Source organism: Ixodes scapularis, unplaced genomic scaffold (assembly GCF_016920785.2).
Source record: "Ixodes scapularis isolate PalLabHiFi unplaced genomic scaffold, ASM1692078v2 PGA_scaffold6__148_contigs__length_123643588, whole genome shotgun sequence".
In the NCBI taxonomy this organism is placed as follows: Eukaryota; Metazoa; Arthropoda; class Arachnida; order Ixodida; family Ixodidae; genus Ixodes; species Ixodes scapularis.
In genome coordinates, this window is record NW_024609881.1 from 11,314,423 (window position 1) to 11,333,534 (window position 19,112).

Here is a 19,112-nt window from a genome sequence, read left to right on the forward strand (position 1 = left end):
GATACACCAGGCAACACCCTGCAGGCTATTTTTACCGGCCTCCCAGAGAACGAGACGAAACTGCGCGGCAAACTCCCCCCTTGGTGACATTTCAAGGAGTGATCGGTTTTGAGTCGTTGATATTCACGGGACCGATTAGCCCCAATTGCAATGGTTACCATTCCAGATTTCTGGAATTTCGCCGAAGGAACGCAACAACAAAGCTGCATCTGCTGAGTACGAAACAAGTAAGGGGAATGTAGGCATGCGTCGAAATACCCGAACACTAGCCATTTCGTTGCATACCAAAACCTGTAGTGTTTGGGCACCGGGTCGACGCAGGATTCTGGCGTTCCCCGATGACGATATGTCATTAGGAGGGTCCGAACTCCGTACACTGCGTTGCCTTCGATGAGGGTCCTTAGTTCGCCCCAGTGCCCGCACCACCGTGTCGCTTTCACATCGAGGCTCTTCTGCCATTGAATATCTTGAGCGTCCCAAGATCCACCGCAGCAGACGAAAGTGGCATCCTGGCCCAATCTAGTCCAGTTCCGAAGTAATGAATTGAATTCTTGAGCTGATTCACCGTAGCATATTGCCCTTGACATATAGATATCGTTAGATACGGCAAGCACACAGAGGATGCCTTTCAAAGATTGGAGCAGCATATTGGCAGCAGCCTGGCTTACTTGTGCCTGAGCTTGATACTAAATTTTTACGAACTAGTTTTCCGTGTGTTCAGAATACCTGACAGCGCCCATATTTTATACTGGGATGTACTTGTCTTCTACTCAGACGGAGTTGAGCCAACTAATAGTCCTTGGACACGCAGGAAACAAGATGTTGTCTGGTGTTCAAAATAGTGCGCGCACCTTGGGTGGGCTGGGTCCCTTCTGATGAGGACCGGCGAAATGGAAACTCCAAAAACACTACTCCCCTTCTTGATCTCTAATTATGTTATAGCGTGATACACTCCGGTGATATGTTGTCACTGCCCGAAGTCATTATTCCGAGAATCTCGAGAGCCGCGATTCCTGAGTGTGCCCCAATCGTTTGGAATAGAATATTTATATGCTCATTTCGAAAGCAAGATTATAATGGATGATGTGGCACTTCTTTAACACTTTTTTTTGAGTTTCATGAATACAGTTTCAGTCGATATCAGATCTCAGCATGCAGGTGCGGGAAAATGCCAATAACACGCTAAAGACGGCCGTGTTTGGATTTATATTATATGAATATTATGATATACTGCACGGCGCTGAGTGTATCTCCAATCGCATATATGCCATTTTTAATGCGTCATTGTATGAACGCACGTTTCGCATCGACTATAGTAACGCTCGTGTCATTACACATTTAGGTCATATAGTTTTTCCACCGTGTATAACTCTCACTCAGTATCAGGTACATGGACGATGTCGAAACCCTTGAGCCGAAGCGTTGATGACTACAAGAAAAAACACTACTTTAATCATCGGTAACTGCGTTACTCACACTTCCCAGTTCCGAACGAAAATCACCGACAAAAATGTAGCTCGCGCTCGGGCCCAGCCCCGAACCTCCTCGTCTTCTTCCCGCTCCGCTGAAGGGTTTCTTCATCCACACCCAAAAGGGAACAAAGTTCATTTTTAACCACTTTCTAGCCCGTAAACAAGTTGTATTGGTCGTTTTACAACCGCACCAGCGGGTAGTCGGATCTCGCAGACTCGTACTCTTCCGTCTCTTCCGGAAAACAATGTTTTCACAACTCTCATCTTCCAGAGCTGGCGTGGTTGCTGGCTTTCGTGAAGAATAACCAGGTCCCCAGCTTTGAGATGTCGGTTTGACCTCCTTGTCTTGTACAGTGATCGGGGTTCTGTTAGGTACTCCTTTGACCATCGTTGCCAGAACTCTTTCAGGAAGTCTTCTCTGAGTTTCCAGAGCCTTCGCAGCGATTCTGCGTCTCCGTTTTGCAAGTCGGAGTCGGACGGTTTTGGTAACAACGTAAGTCTTTTCCCTGTCGTGAAGTGCGACGGTGATAGTGGCTGAGGCTCTTGCGCTTCACTGTACGCGTAGGTCAATGGTCGAGAATTGATGATTGCTTCCACCTCAGTGAGGAGAGTCACTAACTCTTCTTCTCTCAAGACTCGTCGTCGGATGGCTTTCTTCAAAGGGTTCTTGACTGACCTGATCAAACGCTCATAAAATCCACCCCACCACGGGGCACGTTCTGCAATGAACTTCCATTGTATCCTGCTGTTTGCGAAGTAATTCCGCACTTCTTCATCTCGTAGAACATTCCAAAGCTCGCATAAGTCTTTCTTGCTTCTCTTAAATGCCAACGCATTATCAGAGTAGATCACCCTAGGCACGCCTCTTCTTGATACAAATCGTCAGAGCGCACGCAGGAATGTTTCTGCCGTCATGTCCGGTACCATTTCCAAGTGTACTACCCTAGTAACTGCACACGTGAACAACGTGAGATATGCCTTCCTTTTTGTTTTCCTCGCTGTGACCCATACGGGTCCCGCAAAGTTAACACCCACGACTTCAAAGGCTTCCGCTTCTGTGACACGATCTGCGGGCAAGGGCGCCGTCACCTCTGACATTGGTCTGGCGTTCAGCCGTTGACATGCGATGCATTTCTTGATTTCTTTTTTTTATCATTTGCCGAGCCCTTACGATCCAGTAGCGCTCGCGCAATTGCACGAGTGTGTCACGCACTCCCGCGTGCAATAGTCTATGGTGTGCTGCAGTTATCAACAACTTCGAAAAGTGGTCGTCTTTCGGCAGCACAACAGGATGCCTTTCTTCAAAGGATTTATCGGAGAACTGTAGTCTTCCTTCTAGCCGAAGTATTCCATCGTTTTTTTTTAAAAAAAGAGAAATGTCTCTTATAGGTGAATCTGGCGGTAGTTTTTTGCCGTCTTGAAGATTCTTTATCTCCTGTTCGAAGGCTCTACGTTGTACACTCTTTATTATATATCTTTCGGCTCTGTTCAATTCTTCCGCGGTTAAGGGCCCAGATTGAGCGCTAATTCTTTTAGATTTCATTATAAAGCGGAGTACCCACGCCACTGTTCGCCGAAGTCGTATAGCTGTGCTAAACCGCTCAATTTCTGGAACCATCGTTTGGTCTGCTGTTGCCGTGGGTAACGCTGCAACCTTTTTTCTCCTCTGTTTCTTCTATATTGAATTCTTGCGGTTCAGACTTCTCTGGCCACCGCTCTCGTACTGTTAACCAGCTAGGTCCTTTCCACCATACTTCACTGTCCAGCAGCTCCCTGGCTGTGATTCCTTTGGTCACCAGGTCAGCCGGGTTCTCTTTGCCTGGGCAGTGTTTCCAAGAGCAAGGATCAGAGTTTCGCTGGATTTAAACGACTCAATTTCTTACAAACTGTTTTCAGTCGTTTGCTTCTCCGAGGATCCAATAAAGAGCTATCTTGGCATCGGTCCACAAGTGCACTTCGTGGATGTTCTTCTGCAGCTTGGTCTTAATGTTGACACTTAGTCTGGTTGCCAAAAGACATGCCAAAAGTTCTAGCCTCGCTACAGAAATTTCTTTAAGAGGTGCCACTCGAGACTTGCAAAGCAGGATCGTGGATGTCGTGGTGCCGCAATGATTCGTCATAGTTACGTATGCTACGGCTCCATACGCGTGAGGACTTGCATCGGCAAAGATGTGCAGGTTTGTCTTGATCGTCGCTCCCTCTATTCCCCGTCTGTAGAAACGTGGCACCATGACGTCACATAGCAATGGAAGATCCGCACACCATCGGTGCCATTCACTGCGCAGGTCAAAAGCAGTAGGTCGTCCCACTACATCTTCTGTTTCCAGATTTGTTGAAATAGGATCTTTGCTCGCACGACAAATGGCGCGATGAATCCTAGGGGATCGTAGAGTCTGGCTGTAGTCTGTAGGACAATCCTTTTTGTGTCTGAGTGCTTCTCTACGAAGTTCAGAACATCGTCTGGTGCAAATGTTACGAGGTCTGTGGCAGGTTTCCACGTTAGTCCCAGCACCTTGAAAACTCCCGCAACCTGCCCCAATGGTTGTTCCTCGTGGTGATTCGAGTCGACCTCATTTAAGAGCGTTTTAGAGTTAGACACCCACTTGTGCAGCTTCATTGACGCTTGCTCGAAACTTGCTGTCGATTCCTTGAAGATCTTAGTGCCTTCTTCTTCGCTGGATGCATCGGTAAGAATGTCATCCACGTAAATGGAATCTTGCAGCAGCACCACGGTGTCTGGATACTCGTTCTTCATTGTTTCCAGGTGATGTTTTATCGTCGCAGACAATAAAAATGGGCTCGATGTAGTTCCAAAAGGAACTCTCGTCATCCTCCAGATGAAAATTGGAGGAAGTGGTCTTCCGACATGTGGGGTAGTTTTATACCACAGGAAGCGTAACGCATCGCGATCATCTTCTTATATACTTATCTGAAGAAACGCCTTCTCGATGTCGACCACCAGCGCGATACAATGTCTTCTGAAGTTCAAAAGCAACGCGACAATATCCGGGTTCAGGTTGGGGCCACTCTCCAAGCAGTCGTTCAACGACTTCGAGCTTTTGTTATGGGAAGAAGCGTCAAATACCACTCGCAATTTAGTGGTGGTGCTCCTTTCGCGAAAAACTGGTTGGTGTGGCATGTAGAACTTCCGCGATCTAGTCTGCTCATCTGACACTTCTTCTGACATAGTTAACTTCCTTGTTAGCTGCTGAAGCCTCCTCTCCGCAACTTGTTTGTTATCGTCTAAGTTCACTACGGGTTTCCACGGGAGGGCCACCTCGTACCGAAGACCGATCTTCTTAACTGTTTCTTTGTAAGACGCGATCACGGGTTCTGTCTCTGGATGAGGTTTGTCGGTTATACCAATCGATTCAAGGTTCCAAAACCTTTGCATCATTTCAGATGCATCCATGTTGTTTGTCGTTGCGTTGAGAACGACCATCTGTGAGCTCTTGATGACAGATGCTGAAAGTTCTGTTGGACCGTGTACAGTCCAGCCAAGCGACGTCTCGATTGCTCGAAATTTTCCGTCGGGTCTTCTAACTTGGCTCGTGTCGAAGTTCCAATAGCAATCGCCTCCAATCAGTGTGTCCACGCCATTGGGTCCCTCAGCTTCACAGAATTCCGCGGCCGTGTATCCCATTTTTTTCAGTTGGCGACGCAATTCTTCTCTTGGATAGGGCAATCGTTGACCACAAATACGGCTTGTCTCTAGTGCTTCTAAACGGACACCTCTCTGATTTTCCAGAGTCACAAGAACTCTGCGAAAGTTTCGTTCTGTCGTGTGGTTGCCAAATGCTCCATTCAGTCTTTCGTTTCCCAAGTGCTTGCATCTGAGCTTTCGTGAGACTAGTTCTGTGACAAAAGACCTCTGGCTTCCACCGTCGAATAGCACTCTTACAAGGATGCGCTGTTTCAGTCCCAAGCTCCACACTGTCGCTGTTTGCAGGAGGACGGTTTTGTTGACCCCGTCTTTAATCGTAGATTGCAGGGCCACTGGACCAGCAGAAGTCAGTTTTTCCTCTTGCCTGCCTTTATCCTCTCTTGAGCTTGACAAGAACGTTGGATCACACATGACTGATGCGTGTCGACCTTGGCAGTTGGAGCAAGCAATGGTTTTTCCTGCATTGTTTGGCCAGGTGGTTTTTCTTCCTGCACCTAAAGCATCTTCCCGTGCTCGTTAAAATCTTCCTCTTCTCGGGAAGACCTACCGTTGTTGTGCACAGCTCTGTCTCGTGGTCTGCTGACTTGCAGAAAACACAGCTCTGCTTGTCACTTTTCTGTAGAAGTGTCGCGGCCGTTCCTTTTGTCCATGGTTTTGAATTGTGCTTTGCTGCACGAGATGCTACTCCACTATCTTTTCCTGCTTTACTTCTTATGCCTCCTGATTCTGTTTTTTTTTTTTGTGACTGTCGTTCTTTCTCTACTTTCAACTTCAATTCTCAGAAATTGCATAAGTGATGGTAGTTCCGTTAGCTGGGACTGTTCTACAGCGTGTTGGTTTCCTTCGCCAGCCGCGTTTACAGTCACATCTTCCAGGTGACGTTGTTCTTTCTTCCGAGCGACATTTCTGTTAAAGTTAGCACAAGATCTTCTGGAATCAGCCGAAGTACAAGGGGGCAAAGGAGAGTCGAATAAGAATCTTCGTTAACCAATAGAGACTTGAGTCCTCTTATATGCGCTTGGAGGTCATCGTGTAGTCGTCGTAGTCCTCGGACGTCTTGCGAGGTTCGAACTGGCTGCCGTTCTGCTAGTTTCATCATCTGGTCATCTAGTAGCAGCGCCTCGTCGCCGTAACGGGACATTATGATCTCCCGCGCATCTTTATAACAGCTGGCCGTTGGTGGCAATCCGGCAATCGCGGCAGCAGCCTCTCGCGACAACGCCGATCTGAGGTAGTGGAACTTCTCGGCTGATGACAGTTCTCGGTTACCATGGATGACCTGCTCGAATTGCTCCCAGAAGGGCTGCCATTGTTGACGTTGTCCTTTGAATTTCAAGAGTTCAAGTTTTGGTAGCTTGACCTTGACTGACCAAGTGGGACTGCGGTGGTTTGTTGCGTATTCTTGACCGCTTGTACTCGCTCTTTCGTGTAGGGTCCGCACCTTGAGGGTTAGTCTTGCCGAGTAGGTGACAATACGATCGCTGTACTCGACGGTCCGAGCATACTCTTGTTCGATGTCACTTGCTGCCAACAATGGTTCGAGGGCAGAGTATGTTTCGGTAAGCTGACCATGTAGCGCGTTGAGACGAGTCAGTAAGACGTTGAGCTCTTCCTCAATCAGCAGTTCGGTTTGGGTAGCTGTATCGATTTCCGTCAGCAGCTTTGTTACCTGTAAACGCAGGGCTTTTCGCTTCTGTTTCAGCCTATCCATGGCAGCGTCGTTATGGTCCCTTGCGTTGTCGAGCTGGATGGTGTTTTGTCCTGTAGCCTCGTTACATCAACGCTTGTGACACCTTCTCACCTGGCCCATCGTACAGTCCTGATCCAGAGTTTCGGCACCAAAATGTCGAAATCATATAGCCGAAGCGTTGATGACTACAAGAAAAAACACTACTTTAATCACCGGTAACTGCGTTACTCACACTTCCCAGTTCCGAACGAAAATCACCGATAGAAATGTAGCTCGCGCTCGGGCCCAGCCCCGAACCTCCTCGTCTTCTTCCCGCTCCGCTGAAAGGTTTCTTCAGACGAGTTGCAAACGTTAAGAACGCGTGGCGTGCCAAAGCGCCAGCTTTTATAAAAAAAATTGTCAAACGTTCAGCACAGCTTTCGTCGTGGTGTATCCACTGTTTAGCTGCTACTGTGTACTTCTTATGACTGCACTTACTTTCAGTAGCAAGTAGGTTATCGACGCAGGATTCTTTGACTTCGCCAAAACAGTATTAAATAGTTGGAAATTAAAATTATACAGAAGCTTTAAGCGATTAGGATTTTCATCAACTCTGCAGATTTCATTATACTTTTTATTTAGAGAACTGTGTTCATTACATTTAAATTCAAAATCAGTCCCCCGTCCCTCTTACAGTCTTGCAGAGAGTGCCTCAAAACTCAAATTGGGAATAAAGTTTTTTTTTTTTATATGTAATAACAAAGTTACAAGGAGTGGTGGTCCCGAAATTAGTCCTAAACATTTTGTGGCCTCGTGAAACCCTGGCTGACGTTAATAGAGTCAATGATAAACTAAAGCATCATAAGCTGGTGTCGGAACTGGGAAATATCTCTGAGCATTGACCTGCCCTCTTGTCTTCAAGTAGGTATTGAGAACGCTGTTTTGAAGTATTCTTAGTTTTGCGTAGTGGTGGTAAATAAATACCTCCCGCAGCTACATATGTAAAAGCTACCATCACTGAAAGCTTTAACTGATATTAACACACACATAACGTTTGTTATAATGCTTTCAGGGCTTTTTAGTGAATTTGACGTAAGGTTCCCAGATCCCAATGTGGGTGAAGCTCGCGACTCACTGGCCTTTGTGAGGACTGGCCTAGTAAGCGCAGCCGATCTAATGAACTTCCATATTTCCACGAACATGGCTAAGCTCCCAAAATCCACAGTAGAGTACAGCTATGTTAATTTGCAACCTGTATAAAGGAACAAATAACGCAGCAAAAATAATTTGTTTGCTAGGCCTATAAATGTTTCACGCAGGGAGCTCAGAAACAAAAGGTTGAATGATTTGGTTGGCATGATATATTACGGCTTCACTCAACAAACTCACTATCTTGTGATAATTTTATTGTTGCGAGAGAACACTAGTTCTCCCAACGTAAATTGACCAGGGAGTTTCGCACAAATACTTTGACATTCAATTTTTTTTATTCTTCGAAGCCATTAGCTGCTTGGAACAAGTTGCCAAAAACCATTGATGTTACAAAATTGTAAATATTTATCAATATTATAAGAGTGGCACCAATTTGAAAACATTTTATGATTAAAGAACTTGATATATTTTAGTTGATGTACTGTTTTGTGGTTCGTTAGAATGCTGTTCCTAATAGGTCTCATTTTGTCTTTCGATATTGTAAGCTCTTTTTTAGACTCTGAATAGCCAAGAAAATTTTTAATTAAAAATACATGAGCAATTAAATCTCTTTTTTATTCAAAATGAACGAATATGTTCATGGAGTTTTGGACAATAGCACGAGGAGTTGCCACTCGGTGTCACTAACGCTATTTTTCATATTCAGAAGCAGAACACTCTTTCCCACGTCATCAAAGTGGAACGAACTTACCAACTCTGCGTACAACGTTGTTGACAGGTAAACTACCTGATAACGGGAGGGAAGGGGGGGGAGGGTGGTACGTTGTTTCCGGTTTTTAATATAAAAGTGTTTAGTGGCATTGAAAGAAGCTAAAATTGTGTGAACGCGTTTCACTAACGCTCGAGATAAAACTCAATAATTTGAGAACAGGACGTTATCTGAATCAAAATAAAACAGTGAAATACACATTTCTCTGCGAGTCGACGTCCACCCGTGCCTAATATTGTCAGAAAAAGACTTGAAGTTTGACGGATGTTAGATTTATATCAGTGGAAAACACATACAAGATAAAAAAAAACGATACGAATTTATTTTCTTTCTGCAAAATGTTTTGACTGAAATAATGCTAAAGGTGCACGCAACATTAGTCCTTGATTAGGCAGTATTACTTAGGTTGATAACGGCTCATACAGAAATTTGATAGTTCTTTTTACCTCATATTAACAAAGACCAAACGGCGCCCTTTCTACACTCAACTGGAACAGCTGGTGGACGAGCACGCAGAGAAAGATGGCCATCACGTTGCTTTAGACTTCGCATGATTGGACCATCGGCTGGTAACCTCGGTCCCCCTCGAACTTAGATGAAGGGAAGTATAGTAGTCGCAGAATAAACTATTGAAAACTGAGCAGTGCTCATCCGATCAGCTTAGAGAGAGAGAGCAAGCAGGCTGTCGATCAAATGTCAGCTCTATGCTTCCAGAGTTTAATATAATCACTCGTCGCACTGCAAAAGCTCACGTGCTCCTCTACAAACATTCCTTGAGAATTAATTTAAAGTTTTTCGTGTTTTTAGTTATAGCGCTTAGAAATATTTAGGGATCGATACTCATAACGTATGCAATTAAGACACTTTAGAATTTGTGTTTACCTCCACGAATTACATAATAGATATCATAGTCACACGCTCGTGTTGGCCAAACACAGGACATGCACTGACTTTCGGACATTCATAAAATCGGCTATTGCCTTCATCAGCACGATTGGGTACGATCCATTACATGAACGGATGTGGGCGCATATATTGTCACGAGCCCAAACCGGATGATCATGCACTTCTCTTATCTATTGTATGTGCCGCATATAAAAGGACCATGAAGTCGATTTGGTAGTTAAGTATATCGATTGAAATAGACGTCACTTGTCTTTCAGGTGACTTTGACGAAGTTTTGAATTGGAATTGCTCATCGAACCGCACAAATTAATTTTGCAAATCCAGCAAAAGTTAGAATTGAAGAGACGACACCTCCTCAGCTTGAAGAGACTGTTCGAGACTGCGAAAAAAATCACTCTTTTGAGTCACGTTAACAGTGAAAATATTATGGGCCCGTCAGTCGATTGGTCAGAGCGAACGGAGTCCGCACGTGTTGATAGTGAGATGTTAAAGAAGGAATTCGCTTTCGTTAAATTCAATACAAACAAGAAACACAAATTTTTGACACTAAGGGTTACCCCATACAAAAAAAAAGAAAAAAACTCTTTTTGGAAGGCTATAGAAAATAAGTTGCATAGCCGCTTCAATGGCTGAGTTCAGTTTTTTTATAGTCTCTCCTCTGGGCGTTTAGATTTTTCTTTCGATTATCACGGGTTAGCTTCTGCAGTCTATAGCTTTTTAAATAGTTATCTAAAGAATGTTTTATTGCTTTGTCTAAATATCTCCTTAGCCTGCGTGTTACAGCTTCCTACAGCATTTTATTTGATTGCTTTAGCCGCATGTATCTCGTTATATGACCTGCTCTAGGGAATATCTATGGCTTACTATTAAAGTCTTTTTCAACAGCGTGCGATAGCCACTATGAACCATTTTATGATATCTATAGCCATCTAGGCTCCGGTTATGATATGTTTTAGATATTTCTATTGCTTACATTGTGACCCTCTTTCACCAGCGTGTCATGGCTGCCAGTTGTTTTTACTTAGATTTTTTTAGACATCTATAGCTCCTGTAGTCTGCTTTAGACATTTATATGGCTTATCCCATGGTTTCCTTTAAGCGGCGTGCTAAAACTGCGTATAGCTCTTTCTTTCGTTTCATTAGCCGTTTTTAATTTTTTGTATACACTGGTATAAAGATATCTATAGCATACTATATGGGTCTCATTAGCCACGGTGCAATAGCAGCTGCCTACAGTTTTCCCTGTGCTGTGTTTAGCCATATATCTCCCCTTGGATAATCCGCTACAGAGATTTGTATGCTTTCCTTGCGGGTCTCTTTAGGCAGTCTGCTGTAGCTGCCTTTGGGTTTCCTATGGTATCTTTAGTGATGTATACCTGTAGTATGGTTTACGCTAGAGATTATTATGGCTTACTCTATGGGACTCTTCAGCAAGTGTGCTATTTATGGCTATCATGCATACTTTCGTATTTTAGTCATCTACAGCACATTTTATGATCTGCTATATAGATTTCTATGGCTTGCTCTATAGGCTCGTTTACCTAGAGTACCGTAGCTGCCTATGGCGACTCCTATCTTTCTTAAGCAATCTATATACCAACTCACGCCTACAAACAAACCACTGCACCCCAAGCGACAGGCCACCATCGATCCGCATGCGCAATAGAGTATGGGCAAGTGCGCCGTCGCGCATCGACGAACCATTGGAAAGTTATGTCCAACGACGGGTGTCTGAACCCGCTCTTTTCTTGCGTTAGCACTGTTGATACTATGTCTCCCTAGCGATGTCTTACTACTTTATTGACCTGAGCGAAATAAACAAGGCTCGTTACAGCGCAAAACTTCGCGTAAATAAGGTCCCATGCGACGATTTATTTCGCGTGAACACCGCAGAATGGGTTCTAAAGCCTGCTTCTTATGAGAGGCTGCTCGCTATTTTCAATCGCGACGTCGCTCGGACTCCAAACGCCTCCACGGCAGCTACGAGGCTTGATGTCGATACTAAAAATTGCAAGCAAAATTGGACCAAGTGTATATGATATAACAATTCGGTGATGGCCACAGGTAACAATGAACAAAATCTTCTTGTAACTACTGTTTACACGGAGCCTACTTACACCAAAATAAAGTTCACACCTAAAAGACTTATGAGGCCTGCACTTACATGTCATCCAGATTACTGAGTCATCGTTTGGTCTACAGGGCGCTAGTGTTTGAACAAGCGGACGACAGTTTGAACAATTAGGTAAATTTAAAAGAACAGACGACTGTGCAAATGATCAGAGAGCTATATGAACGTGAATAAGCACTGACTTTGGTCCAGACAACTTGACGGTTTTCCCACGCTCATGTTCGAAAAACCAATATTTGGACGACCACAAGTATCATTGAGTTCAAACCGAGGCGCCTATCTCAGCACCAACCGTAGTTCAACCGTGCCTCATTTTTCCTTTTTCTGCACGTATTCACCTTATCGAAAGAACCGTAGAGGTAGAAAACTCTTGAAAACTAGACTTCACACCTTCGCGTATCTTGTAACACTGTGCTAATCGCGGCGTTTTGAAAAAAAAAAGTTGTAGTCTTTTTTTTTTTTTTAAATGACAGATACATAGCATTCCCCATCGTGACTTATAGTCCACACCGTCAGATTAGAAATGATTCCCAAGCACCAACACCGCGTCGTGATGTAACAAAATGGAGTTGGTGCTTAGCTCCTTGTATGGTCTGCTAAAGAAACTTCTACGAGTTATGTCTTACTTTATTGGTCTCTCTTGCTAGGCACCCCATATCCGTGCTATGGCCGCAGATAGCATTTATCTTGGTTTCGTTACCCACCTGGACCTCTTTTATGGACTGCTATTTAGATTACTATGTCATACCTCATGGGTCTCTTCAGCCTGCATGCTACAGATGCCTATAAATTCTTTTTTTTTCGTATCCATCTATAGCTACCTGTATGATCTACTAAAGAGCCTTCAATTGTTTACCTTGTGGCTCTTGTTAGCTGTTATGATAGAGCAGTCTATAGCTTTTCCCCTGGTTTCTTTAGCCATCTGAAGATTTTTATATGTTTTGCTGAAAAATATTCGCTGGCTTCCTTTACGGCAATCTTTAACAGGCAATGCTATAGCTATCTTGAGTTTTTGCTTTTGCTTCTTCAGCTAACTCCAAGTCATTATATGGTCTACTGGGTTTGTCCCACGTTACATCAAATGACTCTCTTTACCTGTCATATAGCTTATGCGTGCACCATCAAGCAAAATGAGAGGAGGCGACGAGAGCGCGCGTGGATGTCAGGAATGTATGTAATGTACGCAGCAGTACGAGATCTATATTTGTGCATATAGATATTTCTTTCTGAAACTCTTCAGCAAGGTATATCGCAAAATCAAAATACCTCAAGAGCTGCGCTCAAATTTCGTGTAACAGAGGTCTGTAACCGTGTATCATTGTAGAAGTTATGGCTTCTTCCCTCAGGTTCCTTACCTGTTTCTAAAGTAGTTTCGCCGATACAAATTCTTTTTGATTAAGTGAGCGTCGTTCGAATTGTTAAAATGGACATAGAAGTAAGCATTTTGCTAATATTAAGTAAAAATCTTTTTTTTCCGAAACATCTTACAATTTAGTTAATGTAATTTCAACGGCGTTTAACTTGCTATGTTGTGATGAATATGAAATTTTTATTGTTAAGATATTTTCGAAACATAATAAGTAATGCACAAAAATAAAGACATTTCTGAATTGTTTGTTTCATTATCGCTTTGAGCTTTAAAAGTCTAACTTTTTCTATTCGAAGCACTATATTTTCAGATTAGGAATGTTGGAAGCCGTAAAATAAACAACTTTACAAAAAAAAATATTTTGAAATCAGAGAAGAAAAAGTTCGATTTTTCTGTCTAATGAGCCGTTTATTCTACCCTGAGGTGGTCCAAGTAAAAATACTAAAAATTACGATTTTAGAATAGTTTATTGTCTTTTCTTTCTGAAAGATTACTGAAAAATATTTTTAAGCGAGAAAAGAAACATTAAATTGGAGCTCCCGCGTCGCAATTTGGAATTGTTTTCTAGCTCATCTTCACCGCACAACACGTCACCTGACAGGGCAGCTAAAGCGACAGGCGAATAGCTTTTTGCGAACGCAAGGCACTTGCTAGTCAGGACTGTGATTTTCACGGGAGGTTTTGCACACGCGCAGTTTTTACCTTCAATTGCCTTGCGTACATGCAGCCGTGACGTATTCAGGCGGGAGGTTTATAAGGTTTTGGCAAAGCCTGCCCCCTCCGAAATTTAGCCAACCCTATGCACGTTTGAAAGTCAGGGCCCAGGGCGCCGCCATATTGCTCGGTTATGGTATGCGTGTGTGGGGCCATAATTCGATTACCTCGAGTTTACAAGGCTTTGTAATCGGATTATGACACGTCCAAGCGCACCCCATCTGAGCAAGACGGCGGCGCGCCGAAGCCGGACTTACAAAGTGTATAGACATCAGCGTTGCCAGATTGGAAAAATGCTGTGGCACCAAATCCTGGCCGAAATTTCACCAACACAAAAATATCGCGTCTATTATGTATTCCCACTTCCTTCAGCTTTTTTTACGAATGCACTCGCAAAATGACAGCTTTCTGGAGGTTCACTAATAAACTGTAAACGACTTATCTTCCGCGGGCTCAATATTTCGTAATTTAAGTCAACCCTAAAATTTTAGAATAATTCGCGGGTTCTAATTTTCGCGATGCGGAGGGATCTCAATATAGATTCCAATGTGTTTCCATTTTACCGGAATTGTTCGCGGTACCTATTTTTCGCGAATTGTAGGCGATTCGCGAAATTCGCGAAACTTAGGTTTCGCGAATTTCGTGTTTGTTGTGTTTCTCCTCCTCTCAATGTAAACTCATCCTTTTCCTTTCAGTTTTAGTCAGGAGTTTGTTCTGAAGAACTTCGCAGCGGAGCACGTCTATCAATGTATAATCGGCACGCAATGAGACCCGAACGCCGGAACGCATGGACACCGATACAGGCTGCTCTACCTGGAGGGTCCCTGAGAACTAATGAAAACGCACCTGGGTGCGAGGGTGCGGGTCCTACTAAGATGTCCTCAACCCTCGCGTGGCTCGTTTGGGACTTCCGCGTTTCGCCGGTGGCGTGCTGTAAGCCTCGTCACGTGGGGTGCTTTTCTGTCGCCGCACTGTCGCCCCATATCGCCCGGTCGACACTGGGTGGCCGCTTAACCTGACTATAGCTCTTTGCGGTACGCCCTGCTCAGACAGGGTGATGAATTGATTCCGCTCCCGAATTGATACGCCTGGCATATCGGTGGTTACCAAAGAGAGCGTCAGCAAGCAATTCCTTTCTTTTTAAGAATTGCCTGATAACCTCGCACAAAAAACGCGCATTGCTCATAAATCCCGAGGCATCCGCGTCAGTGTGTTGCATCCTTTTTTTTTTCATTAAGAGTATGGTCGTGCGAACAAACGAATTTATTTCGCGTTTATGACGTTTCGCTATTTCTTAGAAACCGCGCGTTGCACGTTGTTTATCGCAGCATGGTTCCGGTGACACGTCATCAAGCACTGCGGGTCTTCTGTGCACGAAATGTCTCAACTTTTATTTCGCCCTTGTGATACACAACGCAATAACGAATGCCAGCGTTGAAGAGATATCGCTGGGAATCCGATACGCAAAGCGAGTGACAGTGCTTTTTCTATCGTACGTGACGGCGCTTACAGCGCGGCACCAGCGAAACGCGGAACTTCCAGACGAGCCGCGCGAGGGTCGAGCTCATCTTAGTAGGACCCGCACCCTCGCATCCCTGCGCATTTTCATTAGTTCTTAGAGGCCCTCCAGGTGGAGCAGCCTGTATCAACGGCCACGCGTTCCGGCGTTCGGGTTTCATTTCGTGCTGATTGTACAACCAACTAGCCCAAACCCAAGTCCAAGCTTTATTAGGTCCTCGCGAAAATATGTCATTTACACTAAGTCTGTTCACAGCACAATAAAAAAGGATCAAAGCAGACATGTCGTGCATTATCGGCATTGTTACTTCTTAATATACAATATTTATGAGATGTTCGTGCTGGGTAGTCCTGAGACAGAAAATTCAAATTAATGAAGGCCAGCGACACGTAATAAAGGCCACATAATATTGCACTTAAAGACACTCGCAGTCTAAATTAAGCATACATTCTCTGCTCAGCAGTAAGAAAAAGAAATACGTAAGAACGAAGTCCAAATACAACACCATGATAAAGTTCAGTTCATAACAGGTTTGGAGACAAGCTCCAAGGAAAAAAACTGATAAACATAACATCCAGTCACATAGCACTTAACTTCACACAAAGACCAGATACAGACACGGAATATCTTTTGGCACATAAATTTAGCACATCCATCGCTAATAACCATAAACATATGGAGCATAAAAAAAGAGAAGTACGCAGCCTCGTACTTCTCTGACGTAAACCTTCTAAGCATGTCATCAGTTGTCAAAAACTGCACAAAGCAGCCAGACTTCCATGGCGATGTTGTGCGAATACGAAGAATAAAATCCAGCGTTGCAACAGCCATCTTATTTCTGTACTTCGTCTTGGTGCAGGTGACTTGGCTAAGACCCTCTTCCACTACAACATTCGACACTGGGCAAGAGAGGCAAGATAAGGCATAGAGGCCTAACTCTTTGTATGTTCTCTCTCCTAGCCCGTTTCTGTACCTAAATATTCCACTCCAGAATAACATGCAGTCATCCGGCACTTCGCCATCAAACACAGACCCTTCAGCCCAGATGTGCATCACAATTTTTCAGTACTGTTTGTTGTTTCAAAATGTCTTACTCTTCCTTTTTGATTAATTTGATTAATGAAAGTGACAAGCCATTCCTCAAGATTTTTCACCAGTTTTCACGAGATATTGTCTGGTATAGCCGTTCCGGTACATAAAAGCCAGTAGCCCCCCAATTTGACCAAATTTTCCAAATCTGGCGCCGAAGTTCACCATTTGGCAACGCTAGAACTCAGGCGTACAAAAAAAAAGGAGCTCCCCTAGCGGACGCCACGGGCGCCTCGCATGCGCAATGGTGTGCGGGCAAAAGGCTCGCCGTCGCACATAAACAAACCATTGTAATGCGATGTTGTCGGCGTCGGTATCAGTTCCCGTGCTCTTTCTGGCGTTAGAATTGTTGAGTCTATGTCTTCCTGGGCAATGTCTACCTACTTGAGTGACCTCAGCAAAATTATCGGAGCGGTTTACAGTAAAGTGTCTTGTGCATAATGTGACTTGCGGCGATTCATTCCGCGTGGTCGTTGCAGAATGGGCACTAAAGCCTGCTTCGCATGATGAGATTTCGGACGCCGATTTCAGTCGGGACATCGCTCGGGCTGCAAAAGCATGAATCGTAGCTGCGATGGTCGACGTCGATACTTAAAATCGCAAGCAGGATCGGGCCCAGTGAATCAGGAATAAGAAGTCGAGGATGGCCACTAGTAACAATGATTAACATATCCTTGTATATACTGTTTACACCGCCCTGTTGGAAAATCTCGATGGTGGAAAGATGATGGAAAAGGCTCATACAAGCGTAACCATATTACGGGACACCCCATACAAGCGAAAAGGCGGCTGCACTAAAGTGGATTACGGCGGAACGATACAGGTGGGCGGAACCATACAAGCTGTCGTATTATGGGACATCCTATACAAGCGTAGTGGTTTATGGCGGAACCATGTAGGCGGACGGAACCAAACATGCATAACGTAATATGGGACATCCTACACCAGCGAAAAGGCGATACCAGCATGGTGGAGCCATGTGGCTCTACCATGCTGGTATCGCCTTTTCACTGTTGTACAGGGCGATTTAGTTTTAAGCTTTACATATATGTTTAGAAAGGTCGTGAAAGCTAAATAATGCGGTTTGTGCAGGCGAGTTTTATGGCCAGGGGTACGTAGTATAGGGACCTAACCGTAACGATCAGCCGGATAATTAAATACAATTTGTTAATTAACTTTTTAGTTACTAAAAACGAACAGCTGGTTTCAATTAGAAACCTGCCGAGAGTCATCGAAAACCACTAAATCAACTCTTTTTAGATGGATATAACGCAGGTGTAGCATTTTGTGCGTTCTGTCAAAACGCTTTATTTGGATCCGTTTCTAGGTTTCGGTTTCTTATCGGAGCGCATCTTTGCGCCCACGGTCCTGCTCCCCAGGAGTTTAGTGGCGCAACACACGTGCCCCTTGCTTCCCTCTATCCTACGAGGGAGGCGAGGAGGTGACTTTGCACTGCGGCCACCGGGCGGCAGGATCGCAGGCGCAAAGATGCGCTCTGGTAAGAAACTGAAGTCTGGAAACCCGTCCAAATTGACCATTTTTTTAAAACGCCGTAAAATGCTGCTCTTGTCTTATATCTTCACAAAGAAATTTGATTTTGAGTGTTTTGATGATACTTAGCAAGTTTGTAATTGAAACCATGGATTTATTTTCACAAATAGAAATTTTAAGAAACGTATTATACTTAACGGGAAGCTGAAGCAGTTTTTCATTTGAGGAAACACATTAAAATATTACTTTTGACCTCCGGGAAATCAAACATCAAAATTATTTCTCAATTTGGTTAATCGAGGCTGCATAGAATCATTTTTAAAGTACCGCTGGAGGAACTTCTCTGGAGAGCGACATCACAAAAGCAGCTTTCGAAATCTTTGCTCACGCATCTTCAGCGCCTATCAAATAACTATGCACGCACATGCTTTTTTCTAAAAGGGAAAAAAATGTGTCACGACTGGTGCCAGTGCGGGAGAATATACCTAGAAAACTTGCGATTGGACACGCGGCCCTTAAGCGACACACGCTTGGTGGCCGAAAGGTCTTCTTACGACGTCGCTATTGGTAGGATGTTTTTTTTGTGTTTTCTCACGTTTAGTTATATCACTGTGGAAAACAAACGGGATATTCAGATTCGCGGGATAAAACTACGCTAGAATGAACATCCATCTGGTTTTCTGAAAGAAGTCTGGCACATCTCTGTAATAAGCCGAAAGATCATTACAAATTAGCCTTTTATACTATGCCGCCCTCGCCATATAACTCACGTGCACAGACCACGTAAATGTAGCTTTTACAGCTTTCTTTAAAAAAAAATTGTAAAACATACAAAAAACACCCTGTAGAATGTCCCCCAATACGATACGATGGTATGGTTCCTTCCCAGCTTGCATTGTTCAAGAAAGACTTGTGGACATCCAGTGTTTCATTAGAATGCTGGATGTCAGCGAATCTCTACATCAGTGAGTGGTTTCAAACAAGCATGATGTTTGCACACCAGTAAGCTTTTATCCGAGGCTCACCAGGAGCACTAAGAGCAGAGGCGAAATGTCGTGACCTGGTAAATTTGGTTGCAGGTATTTATTTTTAGAAGAGCTGCATGCAGCAAAGTTTTACTTTGCTCAAAAGAAGATAATTAAAAATTCAATACTGAACAACAGTGTC

General features: G+C 44.0%; 1 protein-coding gene across 1 annotated transcript; it reads right to left on the reverse strand.

The window, feature by feature from the left end:
- Positions 1-5,998: 5,998 nt before the first annotated feature.
- LOC120849317 lies at positions 5,999-6,946 on the reverse strand. Its single transcript, XM_040221524.1, has 2 exons — positions 6,938-6,946; positions 5,999-6,805 (listed from the first exon to the last, which is right to left on the reverse strand). Exons 1-2 carry the CDS (start codon positions 6,944-6,946, stop codon positions 5,999-6,001), a joined length of 816 nt encoding a protein of 271 aa, XP_040077458.1.
- Positions 6,947-19,112: the final 12,166 nt, after the last annotated feature.